At 31.6% G+C, this 24,615-nt stretch overlaps 1 protein-coding gene across 1 annotated transcript in view; it reads left to right on the top strand.

Moving 5' to 3' along the window:
• Positions 1-24,615, top strand: part of LOC118200827 (cell adhesion molecule Dscam1-like) — a 1,398,975-nt gene that overhangs the window by 646,614 nt on the left and 727,746 nt on the right. The window contains exon 3 of the mRNA XM_085827411.1: positions 13,876-14,037. Coding sequence (XP_085683537.1) covers positions 13,876-14,037 — 162 coding nt within the window. The remainder of the gene's footprint in view (positions 1-13,875; positions 14,038-24,615) is intronic.

Genomic DNA, 24,615 nt, shown 5'->3' with positions numbered 1-24,615 from the left:
CATCTACCAGTACAACGTTTTTCTTTTTAGTATTATGCAATACAACTGTTTGCTTTTTGTAATTTCCTTTTAAATTAAGCTCTATTTTTTCATTCATTTATGTCGTTATAATTTATATGTAAATTTCATACGCACATGGAATATGTATTCCAAATTGCGCTGCCTGAAAATTGTAGAGTAACTCTGTAGAATTGCTATGAACAACAGTCCTTAAGAAGAAGAATTTCCTGCTTTGCATTTTTATTACAATTTTGTTCCAAGTGAAAACAGAGAATATTTTTCAGTCTGCAAATCCTATTTTTCTCAAATTATATTTTAGAAAAGAAACCATTTTCAGCTTGCAAAGTAGAACATTCATCTTAAAGATTGTGGCAATAGGTTGCTATGGTAATGCGCAATTTTCTTATCATTTCTTTTCCATTTTTATCAAATGTAGTGCTGGAACACTACTAAATACTGTCCATTAATGCATTTTATAAAATAATACAAGGAAGTAAGAATAATTTTGTTTAAAATTCACTTCGTGAAAAATAAAGTGAATTATAAATCAAATTCTTTCATATTCTCTTACAGCAGATAAAAACTCACAGATGTGTTAAAATGCACAGCATTTCAAGTATTTGTAAAGCTTTAAATGTATTACATAAAATGTTTCCAAACAATGCTCATTTAATAGTAACTGATATATATTTAGTAAGTGAACTCAATATAAGCAAGTAACTTTTTATTTTAGAAATTATAACGCTTCTACTAGGTTATTTTGGAAGTCATTAGATTTTTCGAAGCAAGAAGCATAAGAAAAACGCACTGCCCTAGGCGGGGTTCGAACACTGGACTTCCGGATTGCTAGTCGGACTTTCTTCGAATAACATCACGAAGGAGCGTGGTAGGGAGGGACAAAATACCTAACAAGGTCAATTGATTAAGGCAAAGCAACTCAAGTGCTATCTGCTTATTAGAAGGGATGCCTTTGTGGAAGATTTTTTAAAGGAACACTGGCCTGTATCCATATTCCACATAGAGGAATCCACGAAAATTCTCACGCAACCAGCCCTTTTGCTAAGATATAAACCCGAGTCGAACTACAAAAGTTTAGCAGCTTTACCGCTCATTCATTGAACTGTTGAATCCCAACAGTTCTACTAAATCTCATATTTGAATAAAACATATGTAATATATGCTGAAAATTCACTCTAAAATTGCTTGCGTTGGAAGGCTAAATTTCATCTATATATTGTAAGTAAAGAGAGAAAGCTAGTTACTTATTCGAGAGTTGGAATTTAAATTTTTGCAGCCATTCATTTTCAACTGTTATATAAGCGATAGTTCTGAAAAACTTCCATTGTTGTACTAAATAATCGTTAATTTTGCACAGAACCTGTCAGACATCTGGAAGCTTCAAAAAGAAATAACTGTTTCCGGAAGAATCTCTGGATCAGTTCAGATACCAAAGTCATAAAGTGCTTACGTTGTAGAGTTACTATGCTGTTATCGATGCAGGAAGGAACATGCAGAAACCCGCAATGCCTTCGCCGGGATTCGAATACAGCCGGGATTCTCGACCGGGATCCTTCGCCGGGATTCTCGACGCTATCTGCATGTACTAGCCAATCGAAGGTACGCGAAAAATAGAGAAAAAATTCCTTATATACTCCCTTTTATAAAAGACAATTGGGAAGGTGACCCGGTTGCCAAATCCTGGTGCTAACGAGTTATCGTTCCCCATCTTTATTAAATCGATCATCCCTTGTAGTCATTCGATTTTTATCGATACAAGAGCATGAAGAAATCTCTCGGTATTCGAACACCGGCCAGATTTGTATTCAGTTACACCATGAAAGCATCTCGGTAAGAAGGAAGAAAATATTACCTTATATCTTCTTTTTAAGATTCAAATCATAATCAAAATTCAGTACAAGCAGTATGATAGACTGCGTTAGTCTTATCGAGCAAAGAAATTAGCCATAGGTTACCATACATGCACGTGTATGTCACCTTGGAAAATATCACTATTTCATTTGGCAATGTCGGTCACAGATTAAAACCGGCGCCTCAAAAAGGGCACCAATCCTGCATATTGATTATTGGCTCATTATAGGCTGCATATTATATATTTAGAGGTACGCATGTGTTAGGATAACACCATTACAGTAGTACATAAGAATCACCATAATATTCACACTACAGGTGTTCTGAATATGAATGTTTGATTTTCGTGTTGACATGTATGATCCCATTTTAATTTTAGTGAACTGGCATCAGTTCGACTGGCATTTTAATTTTATTTTAATAGCAATCTAGTCACTTTTTCAGCAATATCTTCTATTGATTTCTGAATAATCGGAATAACACACTATTCCTGTTTGGAGAAAACTGTGGCTGCAGAATTTTCGATCGCTAACTTTAACGAGATTTTGTTCATTCGTTCGTACGTGCCACAGTGTTGGAAATGAATGTACTTTCATTGCAAGATGAGTTAGCTATCGAACTGACGTGTGCTTTAAGCGAGAATTACTTTTTCCTTGTCATAGCGTAAACAGTGCTGCAACTATTGAAGTTTCAATATAAGCAACTATTAACTTTACCCTCATCTTAGATATACCAGCATGTGATGATTCTTCTTTAAAAAGCAGAAGTAAGTTTTGAAGCAAGATTGTCAAGTTCTTTTAATGTTTCAGAAATATGATAAATTCATGATAACGTGCAAGAACATATCGAAATAAGCCATATGAAGAGCCATATAAGAGACATATTGTCTGTTAATTACAGCGTCATAGCGAGTTTTTTTAGAAACGGTTCCGATTTACCCACTTTGCTTATAAGAAGCAGATGCAGTTGCTGTTGGCACTCCAGTAATATACGTTTAGCTACAATAGAATTCTCCATCAACGACCAAGGCCAGAGATTCTTTTCATGTGTTACGGATGAAGAGTCATATTGATTTAAACCACGAAATTTAAGTGACTCCAAAATGGAAAACTGTTGTAATGTTGTATGCTTTTTTGGAAGCAACCAGACTTCTCTCGATGACCTATTCAGCGGCATGAAACTTGCCTTTAATTATGATTACGATACTTACTGGGCACGGAATATTTGGGAAAGGAGTTATTGATCAAGTATGCGTACATTTAACAATTTATGCTCGTTCATAGTTTTGCATACCTACACTGATTTCATACAAAACCCCTCTAACTTATAAAGCAAACTTTTTTACTCTTGTTCAGTTGTGACACATCCCCAGAAGGTGTGTAGTAAAAATTCAAGGATTTTGTTTTTACTTCCTATTTATATCCATATGAACAAAGCACACATTGAAAACTCTATAAAGCCTTCATTTTAAAGGACAGGGAAGAAAATATCGATCTTTTAACACGCGACAAAAGCTCGCACTTCAATTTAAAAGACACTTGGGTATGATCCATTGCGCCGAATGACAGCCCGTGGCTACCGCAATATCTCGACCCCCTCCCCCCATTACGCAAATTACTACAGTAAGAAGGGTGGGACGAACGAAAAAGGAAGAAAGGGAAGAAGAACGTAGAAGAAAAGGCGAAATTTTCTCTCCACCCGCTGATAATGAAGCGTTACCACCTGACAAAAACCAGCTATAGCAAGTTAGAGAGGTGGAGTTTTCTCTATTACTTTAATGGCTTCAATTCCTTACGCTTGAAACTCCTTTTCTCCTCTCTTGTTTATTGTTTATTTTTTTTTTTTTTTCTCTCCTGCCTTTCCCTTTTTAAAAGTCTCGTTTTTGTCTTCCCGGTTCGATGGGTCGCGATTTGTTTCTTTTATTTATTTTTGTTACTTTTTTTCGCCTTTTTCCATCTTGTTGTCTTTTCTTCTTCCGAAGTTTCCATTCTTTTGTTTCTTTGGCCGTATCTGAGTTGGGTTTAAAGCCAGGTATTGTCATTTGAGAGAACCCGGGGAATTTTTTTTTTCCCTTGAAAGAAATAGTAGCTTTCCGAATTGAAATTTATTTTTTAGTTTTCAGTGTCTAGAGACGTTACTACCTTTGTGGGTCTCGTGATTCATTTGTTTTTCGATTTAAGAAGTCTTTCTTCTTGAATGTTCTTTTCTTCGTATAAAGAAAATGACTAAGTAGCAAAGAAACACCGATAAGTATTCTTCGAAAAGTAAACTAATTTTTAACACATCAAAGAGCATGCTATACTATTGGATTTTAGCAGCTTACACTTTTTAGCGTAGTTCATTAAATCTGTTGCACCATTTTTTTTTTTAACTTTTGAATAAATTGCACATACTTGTTTTTTTAACTTTAAAAAAAAAAAAAATTATTAAGCTCATGTGATGCCGAATGCTGAATCCACTAAACTAAGTTGACAATGTGGTTTCTTCAAGATTTAAATTCATAAGCAACCACTATTTTGCCTTAAATATTGGCTTCTAAATAGATTTTTGCAAAAACTAAAGTTGCGTATTGTTTTTTCAAATATATATCATATAGAGAATAACATTATATACCTAGATTTTAGAATACAGAATTAAATTAGTTGGCGAGCAGCTCTTGCATATCATTATTTTTCAAAGATTTTAGTAGTTTAACATCCGAAATGCCTGTAGATTATTCTAAAATAACTCTCAGAATTTGGTTTATTTATTTCCCGTGATATTAGCTGTTATAGGCATAAAGTATGCATTATTATTATTTTTCTAATCAATATTTGCCCTATATTTTTACTTTCGAAAAAAGATCCAAATCAATGGAATTTAAGCATAAATTAAGAAAAGATGGCAAACTCTTTCAGCATTGGTCTGAAGATAGGTAATTCACGAATTTAAGTCACGGAAAAAGCAGAATTTTTATGCTGAAGAGATACAGAATGCAAGTATCACTACCAATGTAATAAATTAATAAAGATTAATCATCTTTATTAATGCAGTAATAAATGCTGCATTATTACTGCATTAAAAATGATTAATGCTGCATTAATAAATCACTACCAATGTAATAAATGCTGCATTAATAAGACAAAATCCTGGGAGAGAGAGAGAAGTTTCTAATAATTTATATAACTATGTCCTTACTGAAAAGGTCAAATAACTGGAAAGTTTACTTAAACAGAATTCCGAGTTCTTAAAAAATAGAATAAAAGACAATCAAGTTATGTCACACTTACTTACGCGCAGTTACTTAAAAGCAATTTGTACAATTATTAACATCACTTCTTGTAGAAAACTATAAGAAGCGGAGTCCTTAGCAACAGTAAGTATTAAATCACTGAATTAAATAAATAAAATTCAAACCTAATGGAAATTACGAGGAATGAAATTTAAACAAAGAAAGAAAAGAAAAAAAAAATCGTAAAATAAGACTTTTTTTTTTTTTTTTTTTTTTTTTTTTTAATATCAAGTAGAATGATAAGTTTTAGTACGAAGAGAGGGCGATAAAATGAGAAATAATCTCCGTGTGGTCCAATATCCGTTAGATATTACTAAAATATCAGCATAGGAAGCAATTTTCCATATATTTGATATTAAATTCAAAAGACAACTGAGTAATAGCTTAATTTATAATTTTTGAGCCATTCACTAAAGTCCAAATGACGAAGATATAGCTTCCTTGTAGAAAACCATTTCCCAAAACATTTATTTTTTAAGTAAATTAAATTCAGAAAATGCATTTAAACATGAATAAATATGAATAAAATATAAATAAAAATAAAAGACAGAAGTCAGAAATTTACCATACCTAATTCTTTTGCTTGGCAATAAGATTTACAGGAATTTCGAAAATTTAATCGGGGAATTTAAATCTTTAGTTGTAGGGACATCAGTTTCATCGAAGTAGTAATTATGAAAATACTGCAGTGCCTTCGTCGGAACTCGAACTCCTAACCTTCCAATTGCTGAGGACGCGGACAATTACACGTGTTTTCCAATTACACCACGAAGGCAGAGGTACGGTGAGAGAAAATGGTTTACGTAATTTAAAATAGTACTCTATAAAAGACATTTGTTTTAACTCTGCTTCTATCTCAAAACGCAGGAATAAAAGTTTTTCACATTTATCATAATTAAATTATGCATAGAATTTATTTTTTTAATTTATAAAAGAAATGAATTATAATGTTGCCATGAATGGCACAGTAGTTAGTGGAGCTTGGCTGTTAATTCGTATTCCAGAGTGTTAATTTTATTTTGTCTATGTTTGTTTGCTTGAGTCATTTTACCTTCTTTACACGGCTACGTTATCGCTGTTCCTTTGATGCACCATAAGCCACATTCTCAGCGATGAAGCTAATGAATTGTTCCTGAGCAGGTACAGGAAGAAGTGGGAGGGGCATCAGAAATTCGTCATTGGTCATACAGATTAGTCCCGCCGAACTTACTGTGCAGTTCTTTTCCAGGTGTACCCAGTTTGAGAGAGAATACCTTGGGAGACGTTCCGAGGGTTCCCACCCCCTTCCCTAACCATCAACCTCATTCATAGAGCTAAGAAAGGAAGGAGTGGTCAGGTCGGCACTAAGAGTGAAGCATTGCTCTGAAGGTGTTTTTTTGTTTGCATTCAGAAACTCCCTTGACAGTGCTCCGATAGTATTTCGACAACAAATATTTATTGTGTGATGGATAATAGCAATTTGTATAGTAACATTTACGCGAAAATCACATCTTGGTTATTTTTCGATAACTAACAGCAGCGATTTTGATTATAAATTTGATATAAAATTCTAAGCTGTTGAACTACAAAAATATAGATTTTAGCAAATAGGTTATGCTTAAAGAATGAAAAATGCCTTACGGTTCCTTTAAAATTGTATACGACTTTCGATACTCTTGATAGAGTATTCGCTGTTTTTAGTTTATGTTCCAAACGCCAAAATGTTTTAAGTAAAATAAATTTTTTGTCATCCACATATCATTGTGGCATGTACTTTTTAAATTTTATTAGAGGAGAGGCTTTATAGTTGCTAATTTTAAACTTATCATTTGATTTGTATATAACTTAAAAATAATCACTTTGCGTTTACAAGTTTTACTTATTTGGGTTAATTAAAAAATAAAATTACCGCCAAATGCTGCAATCCTCGTCAAAATTAATAAATAAGATACACAGATATGCCAATAAATTCATTTTTTCCCTGATTTGGACCGTTTTTATTTATTATATTATAAGAGAATTATTAAACTGTGTAAAATTGCTAAAAGAGGCACTCAGTGCTCTGCCAAAATAAATTTACTAGAAGATTTGAATTTGGTGATGAATGTATCCTAAAGCATGTTTTAAGTCAAAAGTTTGAATGTAAATATAAAATTATACACGTTAATATACTTGTAATTAGGCACATAGGTCAGGTTAATTTTTTATTAAATAGAATAAAACATGCAAAAGAGAGATGCCATCATGGACAAATTTCGAAGAAAAACTTACTTTTGAGTGGGTATTAAAAATTTTTCCATGAGTATTTCCATGAGTGGTGGCAGGTATATTATTTATCGGTGCAAATGTTGCATTCAATTGTATAAAACTCTTTTAATTTGCAGAATAGCATTACTCGTAAAGAAATTATTAAGACGGTACCAATGAATTTGATGATGGATCATTCTGAATTGACAACAAGCTCTACATATATATTCCTGCCCCTCAGAAATGACATCCAAAATACTTGAATTTAATCACGAAAAACGCTTGTGAAATCTTTTTTTTTTTAATGTTCTAATAAATAGAATTTATTAGAATACCAGATAAAAAAATAAAAGTTAAAATGGGGCGGGGGAATAACACAGAAATATTTTCGCTATATTTATAATAAGAGAAACCTGGAGAGATTTCAGAAAGACATATTTGCCGCTAATCTATATTTATGATGAAGCTAAATTAGAAATGCAAAGTAGAAAATAGTAAATAAATAAATAATATGCAGGAGCCGATAATTATGAGTAAACCGATAATTAGAAATTGCAAATAAAAATCATAAAAATTTTCAAACAAATGAGAAGAAATTTCGTTAAAGATCCAAAATACTGAACATGAAACAGATGGAAAAAGATGAATCAGATCAAGCAAAAAAATAAATAAATAAATAACATAAAACACTTAAATCTTAAGATATGAAGTGGAAATCAGCAATGAAAGAAATAAAATTTGAATTACTTTTATGAAATGCTTATCTATGCTTTTTCCTTATTTATAATCAAGCATTTTTTATCTATTAATTCATTACATTCTAAATTTTGAATTCTTGCAAGTTATCTGTTTCGTTTTAATCTACGATCAAACAATTTATGTGAATGTTCAAAAAGAGTTCCTCAGGATGTGGAACATTTGATTTTCTCGTGCCCTACATTTGATGGCCCTAGATTATGCTTACAGAACGATTTGAAAATGTTCGGAGTGACTTGGCCAGTGAACTTATCTGTTTTCGTGAAGTCCAGACTGCTGTTCTCTGCTTTTGTTCGCTTTATTTATGCATGTAATTTTTAATGTTTATTTATACATGTAACCTTTAATGTTCTAGTTAACTTAACTTCTGTAAGCCCCGTGTTGTACATATGTGGTGCACGGGGAGTCTGTATGTTCTCAAAGGAAAAAAAAATATGGTAAAACTCCAAACAGGAATCAAAAAAGCCCATAACGCGAAGTATTCGAATATTTTGGTATTTAGCATTTGTTCATTGTAAATGGAGTATCGCTTTTCAAATTATTTCCACCAAATATTATTGCTCTGTAATATTAAAAAAAAAAAAAAAGAAATGGTGAAGAATCTGGGTGTATATATGTAGGTTCCTCGCACTGTGAAAATACGATGGTGCCTAGAGCTATCAAATTTTGAATAACATAATCCTCCAACCGAACTAGAAACCCGAATTTAGAATTTGTTAGCCCAAAGGAGCGGTAGTCCAGAAGAGCTATTATTCTCGTAACGCAATTTGTGGCATTTCTCTATCAACGGCGAATCACTTTTTTAATTGCTGTATTTTCGTCCTGTATTGTACTTAAAAAGAAATTAAAAAATAAAAAATCTGCATGTATTTATGTACGCTAAAGAAAACTGCGGTAGCTAGAGCAATCGATTTTCGAATAACGTAGTCCCCCATCCAAAAATATACACCTGGAAACCCGAATTTTGAATTTAAAATTTTATATTTCATATTTTGTAAAATTTTAATGAATTTTGATTAAAAAACTCAGCAGTTTTAAAGCGAGAATTATTCTGTTTTTTCGGCTGAACTGAATTTTATGGGTAGTAAGGGAAGAACACTAAATTTAATAAATAAAGTTAATACACAAAGTGTTAATATAAAAAGAAAAGTTTTGAAAAAGTTCTGAGCATTGATATGATGAAGTGAGAATACGCTGAAACACACAAAAATATGCCAGTACACTGCATCGGGTATTAACATATACTACTATGATGCTTTTAAAATGTTTGTAATTTTGCTGTTGTATATGGCGTAAGTGCAGTGATGCTTAGTAATAAAAATGCTGCTTAGTAACAAAGCTAAAGGCACAAAAAGAAATGGGTTACCAGGAAAGGAAGTGGTATAGAAGACTATAAAAGGAAGGAGTGGTATAGCAGACTGGTAGATCGCGAACTCAGCGAGAGCATAACAAATTTTAACAAATTCTTTTGGCGATCGTTAAAATCTAAACCCTTTCAGATTTTTTTATTTATCTTATGTCAGCTAAAACAAATAAATAAATGAAAATGATAATATAAAAAAACATATAACAAAATCTGAGAGATTTCAGATTTTAAATTACGTCTAAAGGAGCGTTTTTTTTTTTTTTTTTTTTTACATTTTGTGTATTACACTTGTTTATTAAATATCACGTTTCTCGCAGTTAAACCATAATAAAATTCAGTTCAAGAGCAATATCGTAAAATAATTTTAAAATGGTAAAATATCATTAACATTTCTGATACACAGTCTCGCGCGCTGGAGATAAAAATGTTTTTTTTTTTTCTGTACAACGTTTCTATTGCTCGTTTGAAATCCTTCAGTATGTTAATAAAAAATTCGTTAAAGTTTTACGAAATATGAAATCGATATTAAAACAAATTCCCAATTTCAAATTCGGGCTTCCACTTGCCCATATTTGAGTGGAAACGTTCAATATTCAAAATTGGATGGCTCTAGGTATCGTTGCTTTATCACTGTGCTAGAAACATACATACATTTATGCAGATTCTTCATTATTTAATTTCTTTAAATATAATACAGGGCGATATTATTTGGTGGCAAGGATTTGAAAAGTGAAATAACGCTTTTAGTGAATCAATGCAAAATGCCAAAACGAAATTAACATTCTTTCTGGGCAAAATTGTCCCTTTGGACTAAAAATGATTAATTATTATATGATAAAATTATTATATGATAAAAATATCATATAATTTATAGAGTTTTAGGTATCTGAATTTCGTTCTCCTTTATTTAAATATTGTTGCCAACTGCAAAATTTGCACAACTCAATGATTATGAGTTAAAAATTACTGCAGTTTTATTGCATTCCTCAATTAATTGATTTAATAAATCAATGAAATCTCGTATAATTTTGAAACGGGAATAATTAATTACTTTGTTACATTACCCAAATTTGCTTTTAGTGTTGTGAATTCCAAGTACTGCGATGCACATATTTTGAAACGAATCGTGCATTATTACATTCTTAAATTAGTAAGCATTTTTATTTAGCAAATAACACTAAAAATTAATATTATGGAAGATTCTTCTTACGTTATAGAAGCAATAAAACAATTTATGTCAAAGAGGAATATAAAATTCGCCATTTTCTGTCAAATGTTATATTAATCAATTAAATTTAAAATATAAAACTCTGATATTTCAAAATTTTATAACTCATATAAAAGTAAACGAATATTAAAATATTTGCAAATGAGTAAAGCAAATGACTCAAAAACTATTCTTTCACGTTGAAGAAATAACGCAATTCCTATTAAACCTCTGGCTGAATATAAATCAAATTTAAAAAGTGATTCTAAATTCTTATTCTTCTGGAAATCCATACATTTGAGAAAATAATAGAGAAATGAAGTATATTTTTCTCACTTTATTTCTATTCTGGAGAAAGGAAAAAAGATACTTCTCAATTTCCTTTTTGCATTGAAATGTCAAGTTTATTTTTTTTTTTCATTTTTAAGGCTGTAAAAAATGAGAAAGAATAAAAACAACAATTTGCTATAACACCTGAGGCACAGTGAGCGGGATATATTATCGACAGATTGTTTTTATCACTTCTATGTGTTGCTTTTTTCGCTTACAAATTATTGGTTTTATGCTGGCATCAGAAGTATTCGAAAGAGATTTTATTCGTCTGCTTTTTCTCACAATGAGCTTTCCATTTTATTTTTATCGTATGATTTTTTATGTATAATAAATATCTGTGGAAGCTCAATTTTGTGAAATCAGTCTTTTCCAATTATCGATCGCAAAGTATTTGTATAGGATTTGGTAAATGCATTTTAAAGTATCCTAGACGGTGTTTTCCGAAAAGCTAGCCATTTATAAATCAATGCAAGAAAATTTAGCTTACAAAGCAACGAGAGTTTTTTTAAATTGAAGAAATCTCGAGAATTTTTGCATGCAGGTACATTATCATGCTGATTTTGAAAAGGTTTTGCATCTACCAGTGGCGGAATGTAGAAGCCTTTTTTTTTTTTTTTTTTTTTTTTTTGCTTTCGTCATGTGTAATATAAATACATTAAATAGTTTCCTCGTAAATTCGAAAATATTCTCATTTGAAAGTCCTCCACGGATGCATCTTCCTTTTAGATAGATAACCCACGTAAGTTCTACATTAAGTGAAAGCATATGAGTTCAAGGTCAAACTAAGATTTGTCAATACCTTTTACATCAATATCTCAGTATTGTGCATTCCATAAGCCATATGACAGAGATTATCAGGGGAATAAACAGGAAAACTCACTCTGCTGCTTACCTGTCCGCTAAACCACGATTCAAAAATATTATAGTTTGCCTTATTTGATTATGACAAAACGTTTGAGGGTTATCTGCCTAAGGGAAGGGATGCCTTCATGGAGGTGGCTCATATATACGTTACACAAAAGGAAAACCACAAATATTCCCATACAGCCAGCCTGTTCGCGGAATTCGAACCCCGGATCGACTTCAGTTCTTCGCCGCTCGTTTGCTGGTGGGATGATTCAAAAAGGGATTTTATAATTTGCCGGCTAGATGTTATAACCACTTTTACCACAAGAGCAAGTACGGAGAAGGGCCATAAATACTTAGAATGTAAGCTGATTGTTATTCCAGATTTATAATATTTGTGAACAATGATGATAAACTTCCATTCAAGAACTACATGCTCCTACACACTTTTGAATAAATTGTCACCGCCGTAAAAGAAGTTTGAAGATATTTTTACCTACAAACTTATTATTTATGCTCAAAAATATAATACAGACGTCCCTCTGTGTAGAAATACACAAGTCCCAGCGTTCTTTCCTCTACTGGAATGCGAAATTGAAGTAATTTTGCGAGTCCATAACCTATAGCGAATTTTTCTGGATCTTCGAACGGTGGGGAAGAAATCGTCTTTTCAACTCCATTCTCCTTGGACAAGACAAAAAGAGAATGTTTCATTTTGGAAAAAAGACAGTGGCAAGAGCTAAATATGGCGAGTAGAACGAGGGCAAGAATGTAATCGTTCTGTTTAATAAGGAGTACTCGTTGATAGGGAACATTATTGACATGGAGAATCCAGTTCCTCGAACTCCGCAGATTCTACCGCTTTTCCTAAAGATTCTCCCGGAAACGCAGCCGGACGGAGCAATAAAACTTGGTGATGCTCTCGCCATGGATGACGAAAAATACTGAGCTGGTCGTCGTTGCGCTATGCCTCAATTTCGTCTTCTTCAGCCGTGGTGATGAGGAGCTCTTCTTTTACTCCGATTACGTTTTTGTCTTATGCCGTATCGAGGACTCAGGACTTGGCACTGATGATGGTTCTGAACCAGAAGGATGGATTAGCTTCAACACGCTCAGGGAGATATTTACACTCGATAACGGCATTGCTATTCTGCTCAAAGGTTAAGCAATCCGTGAACAAACTTGTCAGCAGCATGCCGCATGTTTAGTATTGACCCACACATTACAACAATACCTGTAACCTCGTTGATCGTCCTTCGACGTTCCACGCAAAAAAATTTCCAAATTTGTCTTACATTTCTAAATTACTTCTGAAGGTCTCTCATCAACTTCACTGGATGTTTTTCTGCCTTTAAAATACTTGTGCAACTTGAAACATTGCTTGTGACTAAGCGCCGAAGCACATTCAAAGACTTTGTCATCGATTTGCCCAATTTAACGTAGACTTTCACGTCAGTTCGTTGTTCCACTTTTTTTTTTACTGATTATGTAAATGTTGATTGAAATACTTTATTTCACAAACATCCTAATAAAAACTCCCAAAGTTAACTCAGCGATGCGCCCTGCTTCTTCAAAAAATTAAAGTCATTAAGGTTGCTAGCGTAACTTTGTGCTGCTATTAGTTATCATGCTACAAAACTAATAACTACTAACAGTTTTCGCTGCTACTAACAGTAATATTAATAGTTTTTGTGTCATCCGTATAATTAACTGTATGCGATAGCCGCAAATACTAAACATAAAATTTATTAAAATGCCCTTTAAGAATACTTTTAAATCATAAAAATTTCTCATATTTCCTTCAGTTTACATTATAAATTTTAGAAAGGGTATTCGAATAAAATAGTTTTTTTAAAATTTCTTTGACACAAGTAAAGGTTTATAAGTGATATGCAAAGCGCCACTTGTATAATTTAATTCGAAGTACCAATGTTTTATACTTCCTGTTTCATTTATACTTGTGAAATGAAAATCATGTAATATTTTTGTCTTTCTTTTCAGTGGTGCGGCAAGGATATCAAGTTCAGGTATATGATTCCTTTGTTCTGCGGGGGAACACGGCCGTACTTCCATGTCATGTACCTATTAACCTCCGAGATTACGTCGTTGTCACAGCTTGGGAACGTGAAGATGGAGTCACAATCGTATCTAATGTTGCCAATGGTCAGTGCTACAATATATTACTTTTCAATGTGTAGCTTAGTTTTTATAATATTGTATATTTCATAATAATATTAAGCTTCCCTATAATGAAATTTGTTGTGAACCTATAACTTAATTTGACAGGATGTCATCAAACTAAAATCGTAAAATCTTCAGCTTGAGGAGGGGAGAGAAAGGAAGAAAAAGAAAGCAGTAATCTCAGATTATCGGGTTATTCGAAGACTTGAAAAAGAAATTGACATAAAAAAATTCAATAAATAAATTAAACAAAAAATGGGGGAAAACGGGATTTTTTTCCTTTTTCTATTGAAACATTATTTATTATTTTGAAGCATTGCAAAACATTTTCAAAGTGTTAAAAAATAAATTTGTGCTATCATGTAACATGCAATTTAGAAATATCACTTCTTCGTTATAACAAAACTTCAAATCTTCTCAGAATGCAGTCATAATATAGAAGTGCAGTCATTATCATAGAGTTATATTCTTCATTATCATACAAGTTAAGAGATAGATACATTATAAAATATATGCATCTTAATTCATAACATTAATTGCATTTTTAAAAAATAAAAAATAATTTGAAAAACAAAAATTTAAAATAACTAAAAATAATAATTTTAATAACAACTTTAATAATTAAAAAATAGGTAAATTTAATTTGTAATAATAAATTATAAATCTTATATTTTGTCGAATGGCGAAAAATTTGAAAATCGGCTATACTCGTAGAGGTGTTGTAATAAATTAAGAATCTTATGCTTCGCACTTGTCCAGGTCTTGATAACTTCATTTCTTATCGCGCGTTAAGTTTCCAAAGTATGTTCACATGTACCAACTTTATTTTGCCAAGGCGAGATTTCATGTGGTTGACAATGCGCTTCGTTCGAGATTTAAACACTACAATATTATTTTTTTCCAAATGTGATTTTATGTGAAAATCGTACAACTGAATGGAAATTAAAAAAGAGGTTTTAATTGTCCTACATGGCCTACATGACATTATTGTATACACTTAATCGGATTAGATTACGCTGGTACTAAGTCAACAGGTTAATAGAGCGGGATTAACAGGTTAGTCACGTATTACAAATTCCCGCGTATTTACTTTATACCGTGTGGGCAAATTTATGATTTATTTATGTATTAGTTTTCTCCCATTCCTTTTTTCTGTTTTTTTATTAACAGAAACATTCTACATGGAAAATTTTGTTGATTTTGAGAAGGAATTTAATGGTAACAGAAATTCAATGTAATTGTTAAATATTGGATAGAACAGATAAAACCATCTTGTTATATACAAGGAAACTTCTTTCGTTCATAGCTGTGTAACGAGGTGCTAGTAACATAAAATGACAAGTGAAACTGGCATCGATATCCGAAGCAGAAAATTCGTTCTTTACGAATTAATACTTTACTACGAATACCAGTTTGCAATTAAGTAAAAACCGTAAGTTCTTTCATATTTTGTAGTATTTCAATCACGTTTTTCTTTAATATTATTTAGTTTCTCAGTTATTATTAAATATATTTCAAATGGGTGTAAAAATGGGTGTTTTTCTCTTCCTAATAATTTATTTATTTTTAAGAGCATATGTAATAAGGTGAAAGAAATGTTAATTTTTTAAACAGCACGTATTATAGTAAAACATATCCATATGAGTAAATAAATGTATTACACAGTGTTTTGGAGATTATAGTGATTTAGCTTCAAAACTTATTAATATGGAATTAAAAATGAAAGACCATAAAAATTTTGTCAATGTTTAACACAAGGAAACTATACATTAAATTAGTTTCTTTTTTGGTTTCATTTCGAAGGGTTTAAAACAAAGGTATATAAATATATAAATACACATTAAGTTAATTTTATCATTTTTATTTCCTTACATCTATTTTTAATGCCTTTCTTTGAAATTTTCCTAATGTATCACGTAAAACTCGTAAAGAATTTGCTAATATTATCGAAAATATGTTCTTAATACTTTTGATTAACTAATCTAAGTAATGTGCATATCAATTTACGCGTGATTTAGTGCCATATTTACTAGAACTAGCGCATTCAAATTCTCAGGCCCTCGTAATCATAAACATTTTTAAGAGTCAAAAATTCGAATCCGCAGATTTTTACGTCATTCTAATCATTCAAATTTTAACTCAAAAATAAGGTTAAGTGTTTTAACTCAAAACTTAGAAAATATTTATTTAGCCGACATCTAATAGAAGTAATCATCACAAAAACGGGGAGGAGTTTTTTGAAATTTAAGTGATAACTAAATTTGAAAAATTTTTAAAAATGAGATTTGGTGATCACTGATCATTACAAAATGATCAGTGATACCAGTGAAAATAATGGGGCACTCAGGGCTTCGTTGCAGCCCTGAGTGCCCCATTATTTTAATATTCATTTAGCAAAACCTGGCTGAAATTTTCAAGTAATACATGCTCTGAGCTTTGCATAACATTATCGAAAGTAACTCTCGAATCCTCTTGATACTTCTTATAATAATAATAAACATCTCAAACTCTTGAGTAATGTGTATGTGGGGAAAAAAGGTGATCCAATCCCTTATATTATTCAATGTCCATTAACAAAGTCAGCTCATATTAAATTGCCTAAATCAAATATCAATGCCTTCCTTCGTTTTGCAATTAACAACAAACATTTAAAAAATAAAACAAAAAATACAATCGAATATCTATCTTCAATAGGCAAAAATTATTTGAGCACTAACGTAATTAATGTCAAAATTTATTTTTGAAGCTTCAATTCATCTAAAATTAAATAATTATCTTAAAATCAAACCCTTGCAATAATAATGATACAGTAAAAAAAGGAAAAGAAGAGGAAGAAGATACGAATTCATATAATAAACTTTATCTCAAGGAACTATTATGAACTGTTGGCTTACTATTATTATACCTATTATAACTGCTATAATTATATCTAATAGATATGATATCAATCATAATGTCAATATACTATTATGTACTATTTTAAATACTAACTTTAAAAATAAACCGAAGTGTAGTGGGACTATACTTACATTACTTATAGTAAACATTGGGTGTCCCACTACACTTCCACCTGAAAACAATTCTGGATAATCCTAAAAGATAACATGTTCCTGGTAGATCCTGGAAGATTTTAGCTATTTATACCAATGGTATATAAGCGCAGTGTCCAGCACATGGTTTCAGCAATCTATCAGTTGGATTACTCAGACACAACTGTTGAATTTAGATTGTTAATTGAAATTCATTATTACTCAAATATTGCTTTTCGAATTACATTGAGATCATGAACTTCAAAATTCAAGAATTTAAAATATGTACTTTATTTACTTAATTTCATTTTTAAAAATGTAAATATATTATAAATGTGCATATATTTCTGAAGTTTATATTCTTTAATTTATGTGTCAATATATGCAGATTTTAAATTTTCTTTATTTCAAAACATTTAAAATTAAGTAGCTTTTTAGGTCTCAAATAATAATTATTATTTTTACATGGTTGATTCGATAGATTAAGGATTCAGCTTCAGGCTCCGAAAAATTTAATTTTACTATTTAAGGACGAATGTATATAATTTTAGTCTCCTTATTTACAAATAAATCCTCATTTTTAAGAAAATTAAAAAGTCATAAAGCTATTTTATCTTTAAATTTTCGGATTAATTCGGGGAAGCCTTCATAATACTAGAATCTTCTTAAAAGCAAATATAACTACTCTAGTTTTACTTAGTTCTATCGTGTATTTTATATCTTTTAATTTGTCTGACAGTTAACTTTATGCACTAGTGCATAATCTCTGCCTTTATTAAGAAGAAAAGTGAAATAATATTGATCTGACACATATAGGTGGCTTTCTTCGATGTGAAGTTCGGACATAAATTTTGCTTTTCAATGTTTTAGTCAAAGATGCACTATCAAAATCAATAATCAAAGCAACGAAAAATAACAATTTTATAGCTGCGTTGAAAACTATAAACGGCGAATCACTTTTCAGATTGTTACCACAAAATATTAGAGACCTGTATTACATTTAAAGAAGTTAAACAAAGAAGAATCTGCATGAACGTATGTATGTATCTCGCATTGTGATAAAACAACGGTATCTAGAGCCATTAAAATTTGAATAACGTAATGTTCCATAGAATATGGGCATGTGGAAGCCCTACTTTAAATTTGAAATTTGTTTTATTATCCGTTTCATCTTCTTTAACGAATTTTTGATTAACAAACTCGACGATTTCAAAGTGAGCAATAGCAAGACTGTACGAAAAAAAAAATTTCCACCGCACGAGACTCGGAAATTCGTGTCGAGTATCGGAAATTCTAAATACATGCTCATTTTAAAATTATTTTACGATATTGCTGTTGAACTGAATTTTATGGTTTGAGTATGTAGAACATGATATTTAATAAAGGAACATATGTAATAATTTTATAACACAAAATGCTTAAAAAAAAAAGCCCTTTTGGCGCAAATTTAAAATCTAAATGCTTTCAGTTTTTTTTTTTTTTAAATAAATTATTTCAAGCTATGATATACCTCAAGTAAACAAACATATTTATTTCAAATGCAGTTTCAACATTCAACATAAATTCCAATATTGCAACAGATACATTCTGGTTTTTAGAATTTACTAATAATAACTTATCATAATAGTTTGAGAGTAATGATATTTTGTTTCTACTCTAATGGCAGAGATGAAAAACAACAAGAATATGCATTAATTTCAGTAATGGTTTCGGGAAAGACTATGTTATGTTTTATGAGACGCGCAACAGGCAAAAGGCTTTTATGATTCCTATCTGCTGTTCATCTCCTCATTGTCTCCTGCTTTGTATAGCTCGGTTCAACTGACATTGTAGAAGAGAAGAACTAGGAAAAAGAAAACACAATCTTGTCATTATTTTCTTAGAATCATCCTTCCTTCACAATTATTACTATAATAATTCAAAGACGTATGTAATCAATATAATATTTTGCATTATGAAATGTTATTCTCCAAAAATGTTTTGCTTATAATAACCACTGCTACTTCTACTAAACTATTTATCTTATAAATTAGATCTAACCGCTTCCATACATATAAGTCCATAATTATTTCTATAGAATGATATTTTACTTCTTTATAACTCAGTCTTTTATCTTAAAAGTGAGGTAAAATATGCGAGTGGACACCAAATGACTATTAAATTATACACATTTTTACTGCACTTCATTTAAACTTATTTCCTCGGATTTTATTAGATCAATCAATTCAGTTCTCACTTCGCAGCAGTGCGAGAATACATAAAAATCTCAAAATTTTCAAATGCAGAAAAATCTAAAACACCAGATACAGTTAAACTTTTTCTTCAATTAAAATTAGAGTTTCTACCCGAAAACTAGCAATTCGGTCAACGGGCAGGAAAGCAAAAATTTGGTGAACAAAACTGAAAGTCAACTTATGATAAAAGACATTGAAATTTCTGCACAAAGTGACTGAACTCCATGTAGGTTAGAATAGATAGAATAAGCATGACGTCACAAAATCGAAGCCAAGGAAATGTTAGCAACATGACGTCAGTCTTATCATGGCCGCCGTATAGCGTACGGGTAGGACTAGAAAACATAGTGTTAAAACAGAATTACACTGAATTCGAAAGCAAATATCAACATCCGCAAGCTCAGAAAAGCGTTTTTAGACTAATTTACATGAAATAACATGGACAATTTCAGTGATCTCCCAGGTTTTACTATGTATGCATTTGTGTTATAGTTACCATTTACGCATTTCCATGTACCCATGTTTAATTAAATTTGAAAGAGCCTTTTGCAATCCTTGTGATTTTTTATATACTAAGTACAAGATCTTTTATGTTAAGTATTAAAATTAGAAATAGAGACTTATAAACGTTCAGTATTGAGCAACTAACATGCGAACAACGCCAATTAGAATTTAAACAAAGTCTGCTTATGGCAGCGGCCATGATAAATAGTGAAGTTTTAGGGCTTCAGTTTCATTGGATGGGATATACGCAAAAGGCTTCATCCATCTATTCTAAACTCCATGTTTAATTCACTATTCTACTAGTTTCAAATGCCACATTAGGACTAGTGAAACTTATAGTTTGAAATTCTTAATAATTCTACAACTATTACATACAGATTATCTGAATGAATAAATAATTTAACTGGAACACAATAGCACTGTAATTTAGTCAATTTCAAAGCAAAAAGAGCACAATTTACCAACACATAAGAATAAAAAAACACAGCTTACGAAGCCGGATAAGAGAGTGGATATATGTGCATATATATATATTCAATGAAAAAGTGAGAGGCCCAACCAGACGTTATAATAATCCCATATTCATAATTTTTTCTACGGCTAATCGTTTTTCGGTTGTGCGAGGTGTATCTCGCATACACGAAAAACAGCATTCTGAATCCATTTTAAATCCATTTGCAAACCGTTTTGAAAACAAAATAGTCCTTTATTTTGTCCGTACTACAAAGGTCATGCAAAAAAAAAAAAAAAAAAAAAAAAAAAAATCGTCTAAATGGAGTCAAGAGTGGTCAAAATGGATATGTTCGTTGAAATATGAATTGTTTGATATTTCAACTATTACAGTATTTTCTTTACTTCACACAAGGAAGTAAAAAGGGATTGCGATAGACAGTGACATCTGAATGGCGTAAGCTATAGTGTGTTAATTTAAAATATGTGCTTCAAGGTCATAATGACTCTTCCTGCATCTGAAGTCTTAACATATGTCGTCATCGGAATAACGAAAGATTAAGGGATCTGAGCAAATTAGAGAATTCGAAATTTTTTCACAGAAGTCGCCGCTATAGTTATGAGACATGCTTTTCGAAGCAAGAAATGGCCTTGAGCTATCTGTTCTGATATAACAGAATGTAATTATGACAGTATAAGGAACTTATACTGGGCCGTTAACAATGTAATGGTTGTAATGATGCATTTTTTTTTTTTTTTAATTTTGAATTTGAGAGTGGGAAAGAAATTCTGGTTTTCTCGTATCGTTCATATTTATAAGACAGTTGTGTGAAATATTTGAGAAACAAATTTACATTAAAAAACATATTAACAAAATTACAGGGGCAAGTACACTGAGTGAGTAACAGAGGTAAAAAGCTATCTCGCTAAATTGGCGAGATATCGCCAAGCTAAAAATGGTTTCGGCAAATATTTTTGGCGCCAAATTTGTCGAGAAATTGCGAAATGTAGACAAAATTGACGACAATTTGGTGCCATTTTGGTTTGGTCCTTGTATAATTGTAATTGGTCTAAATGCCTATGTGACTGTAATTGTATCCGGCCCTTATGTGTAACTGTAACCGTATATGTCTTCCAGTAATTTCGAGAAATGGAAGGTTACAGGAAATTTCTTGGAGGAGAATGGAGAACTATATAAGACTGGAGACAGCATCAGTTGTCAGTGTTTTTAGTTCAGAGTTGACTTCGGAGTATTGAAAGATCTCCGTGCGAGCTTCGCTCTTTAGATGCGTTTTGCACCGAGTTGTGTTAAATGCTCTTAGTAGTATGAAGTGGTAACTATTTATTGTGCTCTGTCGTAATGAGAAGAGTTGTACAACTACTTTTTTGAAAGTGCCAGATTTGTAAAGTTTTTTTTTCGTTTGGGAAAATGAATTTTATCAAGCTATCATCGATTCTTTGTGCATTCAATACATTACGAATCCGTGAGCATGTAACAATATATATTTTAAAAATTTTATACATGATATGCCTCTACTCATATTTATTGCACTTCAGTATCTCATCATACACAATATAACAGTACTTCATAATTTATGAACAAATTTTTAAAAGATTGTTAAATGCATTAAATTAAATATCATTTATATATTCTTTAGGTTTCACTTCTTTTACAGTGAAAGATAACAAAAATTAGATCAGTAAATACCATATTTGGGATAAAATTTTATATATAGAAATGCCTTCCTCTCGGTTTCGGTAAGAAGACTGCTGAAATAAATCATATTTTAAATTAACATATAATTTATTAAAACAGAACTTGGACTTATTTCCACTTGACAAAGTTACTTAAAGTTGACATTGCGAATCTCATTAGGAGATATTTAATTGCAGACAGAGAGAATGGAGCAACTTTGCAATAAAGGAGAATATGCTGTCTTGGAGCGTATAGTAAGGTTAACACTAATAAACGAATTTGTCTTTCGTAATGAGAAAGATGTATAAGAGATGCATCTAATTATATTAAGAGGCACAGTGAAATCTGGCGACTTCGACAATTTATAATGCAGCTGTTCTGTATAAAATGAAACTATGAACTTTTTCTTAAATGGATCATACGGATAGTATACAGCTAACAGAGAAAGTTTCCTCATAGAGATAATAAGATTTTTCTCCCTCAGTCCAAATTCGCTCGAAAAGCGAAACGTGTCATTTAATTAGACAAAAAGCATCACATTAATTTCAAAACTTATTTTCTTATTAACATAGAAAACTGTGTTAAAACAGAATCCGTGACATTTTGAAGAATATTAATTGTAATTCTATGTAAGTAGGAAAATTATTTAATTTTTATGAAGCTTTAAGCCGCCCAGACGGGAAAGGGGTTATTGACTCTGATTGCCTTTCGTAGGGCCTGGGTTCAAATCATGGAAAAGGCATGGATGCAAATTGTCTGTCCATTCATAGGATTCAACGGTGGTCTACCTATAAGGTGCCTCCATAGTAAGGCGACCGCCGCTCCCGGCCAACGCCTATAATGGCTAGTGCCCGTTAATGCGAAAAGAAAGTTTCAAGTCCCTCAGACGATATAGTGGTTAAAGGTATAAGGTATTTACCACGCTTTCTTAGCACGCCTTCGTAGTGTGTTGGTCTGCAAGTTGGGCGCGTATTCCAGAGGTCCATGGCACGATTCCCGACGAAGGAATTGCTGATTTTTCATTTCATCTGCTTTCCGAAATAACATAATGACTCTACAGTGGCGCCCGAGCTAAAAGGGTGGTGAATGATGATTCTCCACACCCAGGATTTGGCGAATGGGTCCCCTAAAACCTCACTCGCCCTTTAAAAGTGGTGTATATAAGGTATTTCTCCAACCTTCTTAGCATGCCTTAGTAGTGTGGTGGTCTGCACGCTCGGCTTAAATTCCAGAAATTCGTGGTTCGATTCCCGGCGAAGGCGTTGCTCATTTTTCATCTCTCCTGCTTTCCGAAATAACCTAATGTCTCTACAAAGGAGCCAACTGCGATACCAAAGGCCCGGATTCGAATCCCGGCAAAGGCACGGTTGTAACTGTCCGCTCCTTCGTAGGAGATAAATTGACCATAATACATTGACCACCACTTCTTGCCTTAGTTGTGACCAAGCCAAAGCCGGCTGAAGACCCGTCATGGAAAAATAAATAAAGCTTTATTTAGCCTATTCATGGTGTTTCTATTCATGGTACAAGGTTTGTAATTTATTTGAAGCTATTTCTTGAAAAGTTATTGAACTCAAATTTTGCACATACATTCTTTATGGATGACAGTGCAATGCGATTAAGAGATGTTTATCAAAATTCCAATTCGAGAGTTTTTTTAAATTAAAGTTGAAAAAAATTTTCTCACTTATCTTCGTTTCACGAACAAACTAAAACCTTTAGCGTTGCAATGTTTACACCTTCAGACAGAATAGAAAAAACTAATTAAGCTATATTTATATGAATTTTTAATATAATTTTTGATTTTTGACGAATTTTCGAAAATCACTCGACCTTTTACAAACAGATGACGTCCATTATTTTAAAACTTCAGCATATAAAAATGTATCTGTTTTGAAATTTTCACAGATTATTAAAAAAAATAAATCTTCGATCTCTTTTGAAATAAGAAATACAAAGACGTGGGTGATATTGTGTTTAAGCTGCGCTATGATCTAGAGATATATGGGTTTTTCATTCAGGGTCATGTGATTCATTCGCAAACATAGCTCGAAATTCTCATTATGCATCAGACTATTTTTCTCCTTCTGTATACACTTTTCTTTCGTTCTCTTTAAAACAAAACTAATTAAAAAAAAGTACCCTTTAGGTGACTTTTATATATATATATATAGCAGCGTAACTCGCCAGACCGAAGTAGTGTCAAATATGGTAATTATCTAGGAAAATAATTATTCGTAGAAGGTCAAACGTACGTTGTTGTTAAGAGAGTAAAGTAATAAGAAGGAGTAAAAATTCAAGACCGAAATGGCTGACCGAAAAAAAAAAAAAAAAAGAAAAAAAAAAAAAAAAAAAAAGAAGAAGAAAAAAAAGAAACCATATAAAGTAAATATATGGGGTAAAATAAAAGAAAGGGATTTATTACATTAAAAAATTATTAATAATTTTTAAATATATAATTTTTTAAAAATATGTATTTTTATGTAATTAGTGCAATATAAAAAAGGTAAAACACCAAAACGCAAGAAACACAATAAAAAAATGCAAAGAACGAAAAAGAAGAATCAGGTTAAATATTTCTGAATAATGTTATTTAAGAATTAAGTTCACCAATTTTAGGCGAAATATTGAAAAATAATACCTCAAT

The sequence above is a fragment of the Stegodyphus dumicola genome, chromosome 12 (assembly GCF_044657685.1).
Source record: "Stegodyphus dumicola isolate Sdum_Otavi_A_Nest chromosome 12, ASM4465768v1".
Lineage (NCBI taxonomy): Eukaryota > Metazoa > Arthropoda > Arachnida > Araneae > Eresidae > Stegodyphus > Stegodyphus dumicola.
Note: the sequence above shows the minus strand (reverse complement) of the source record. Positions and strands in the feature narration are given on the sequence as shown.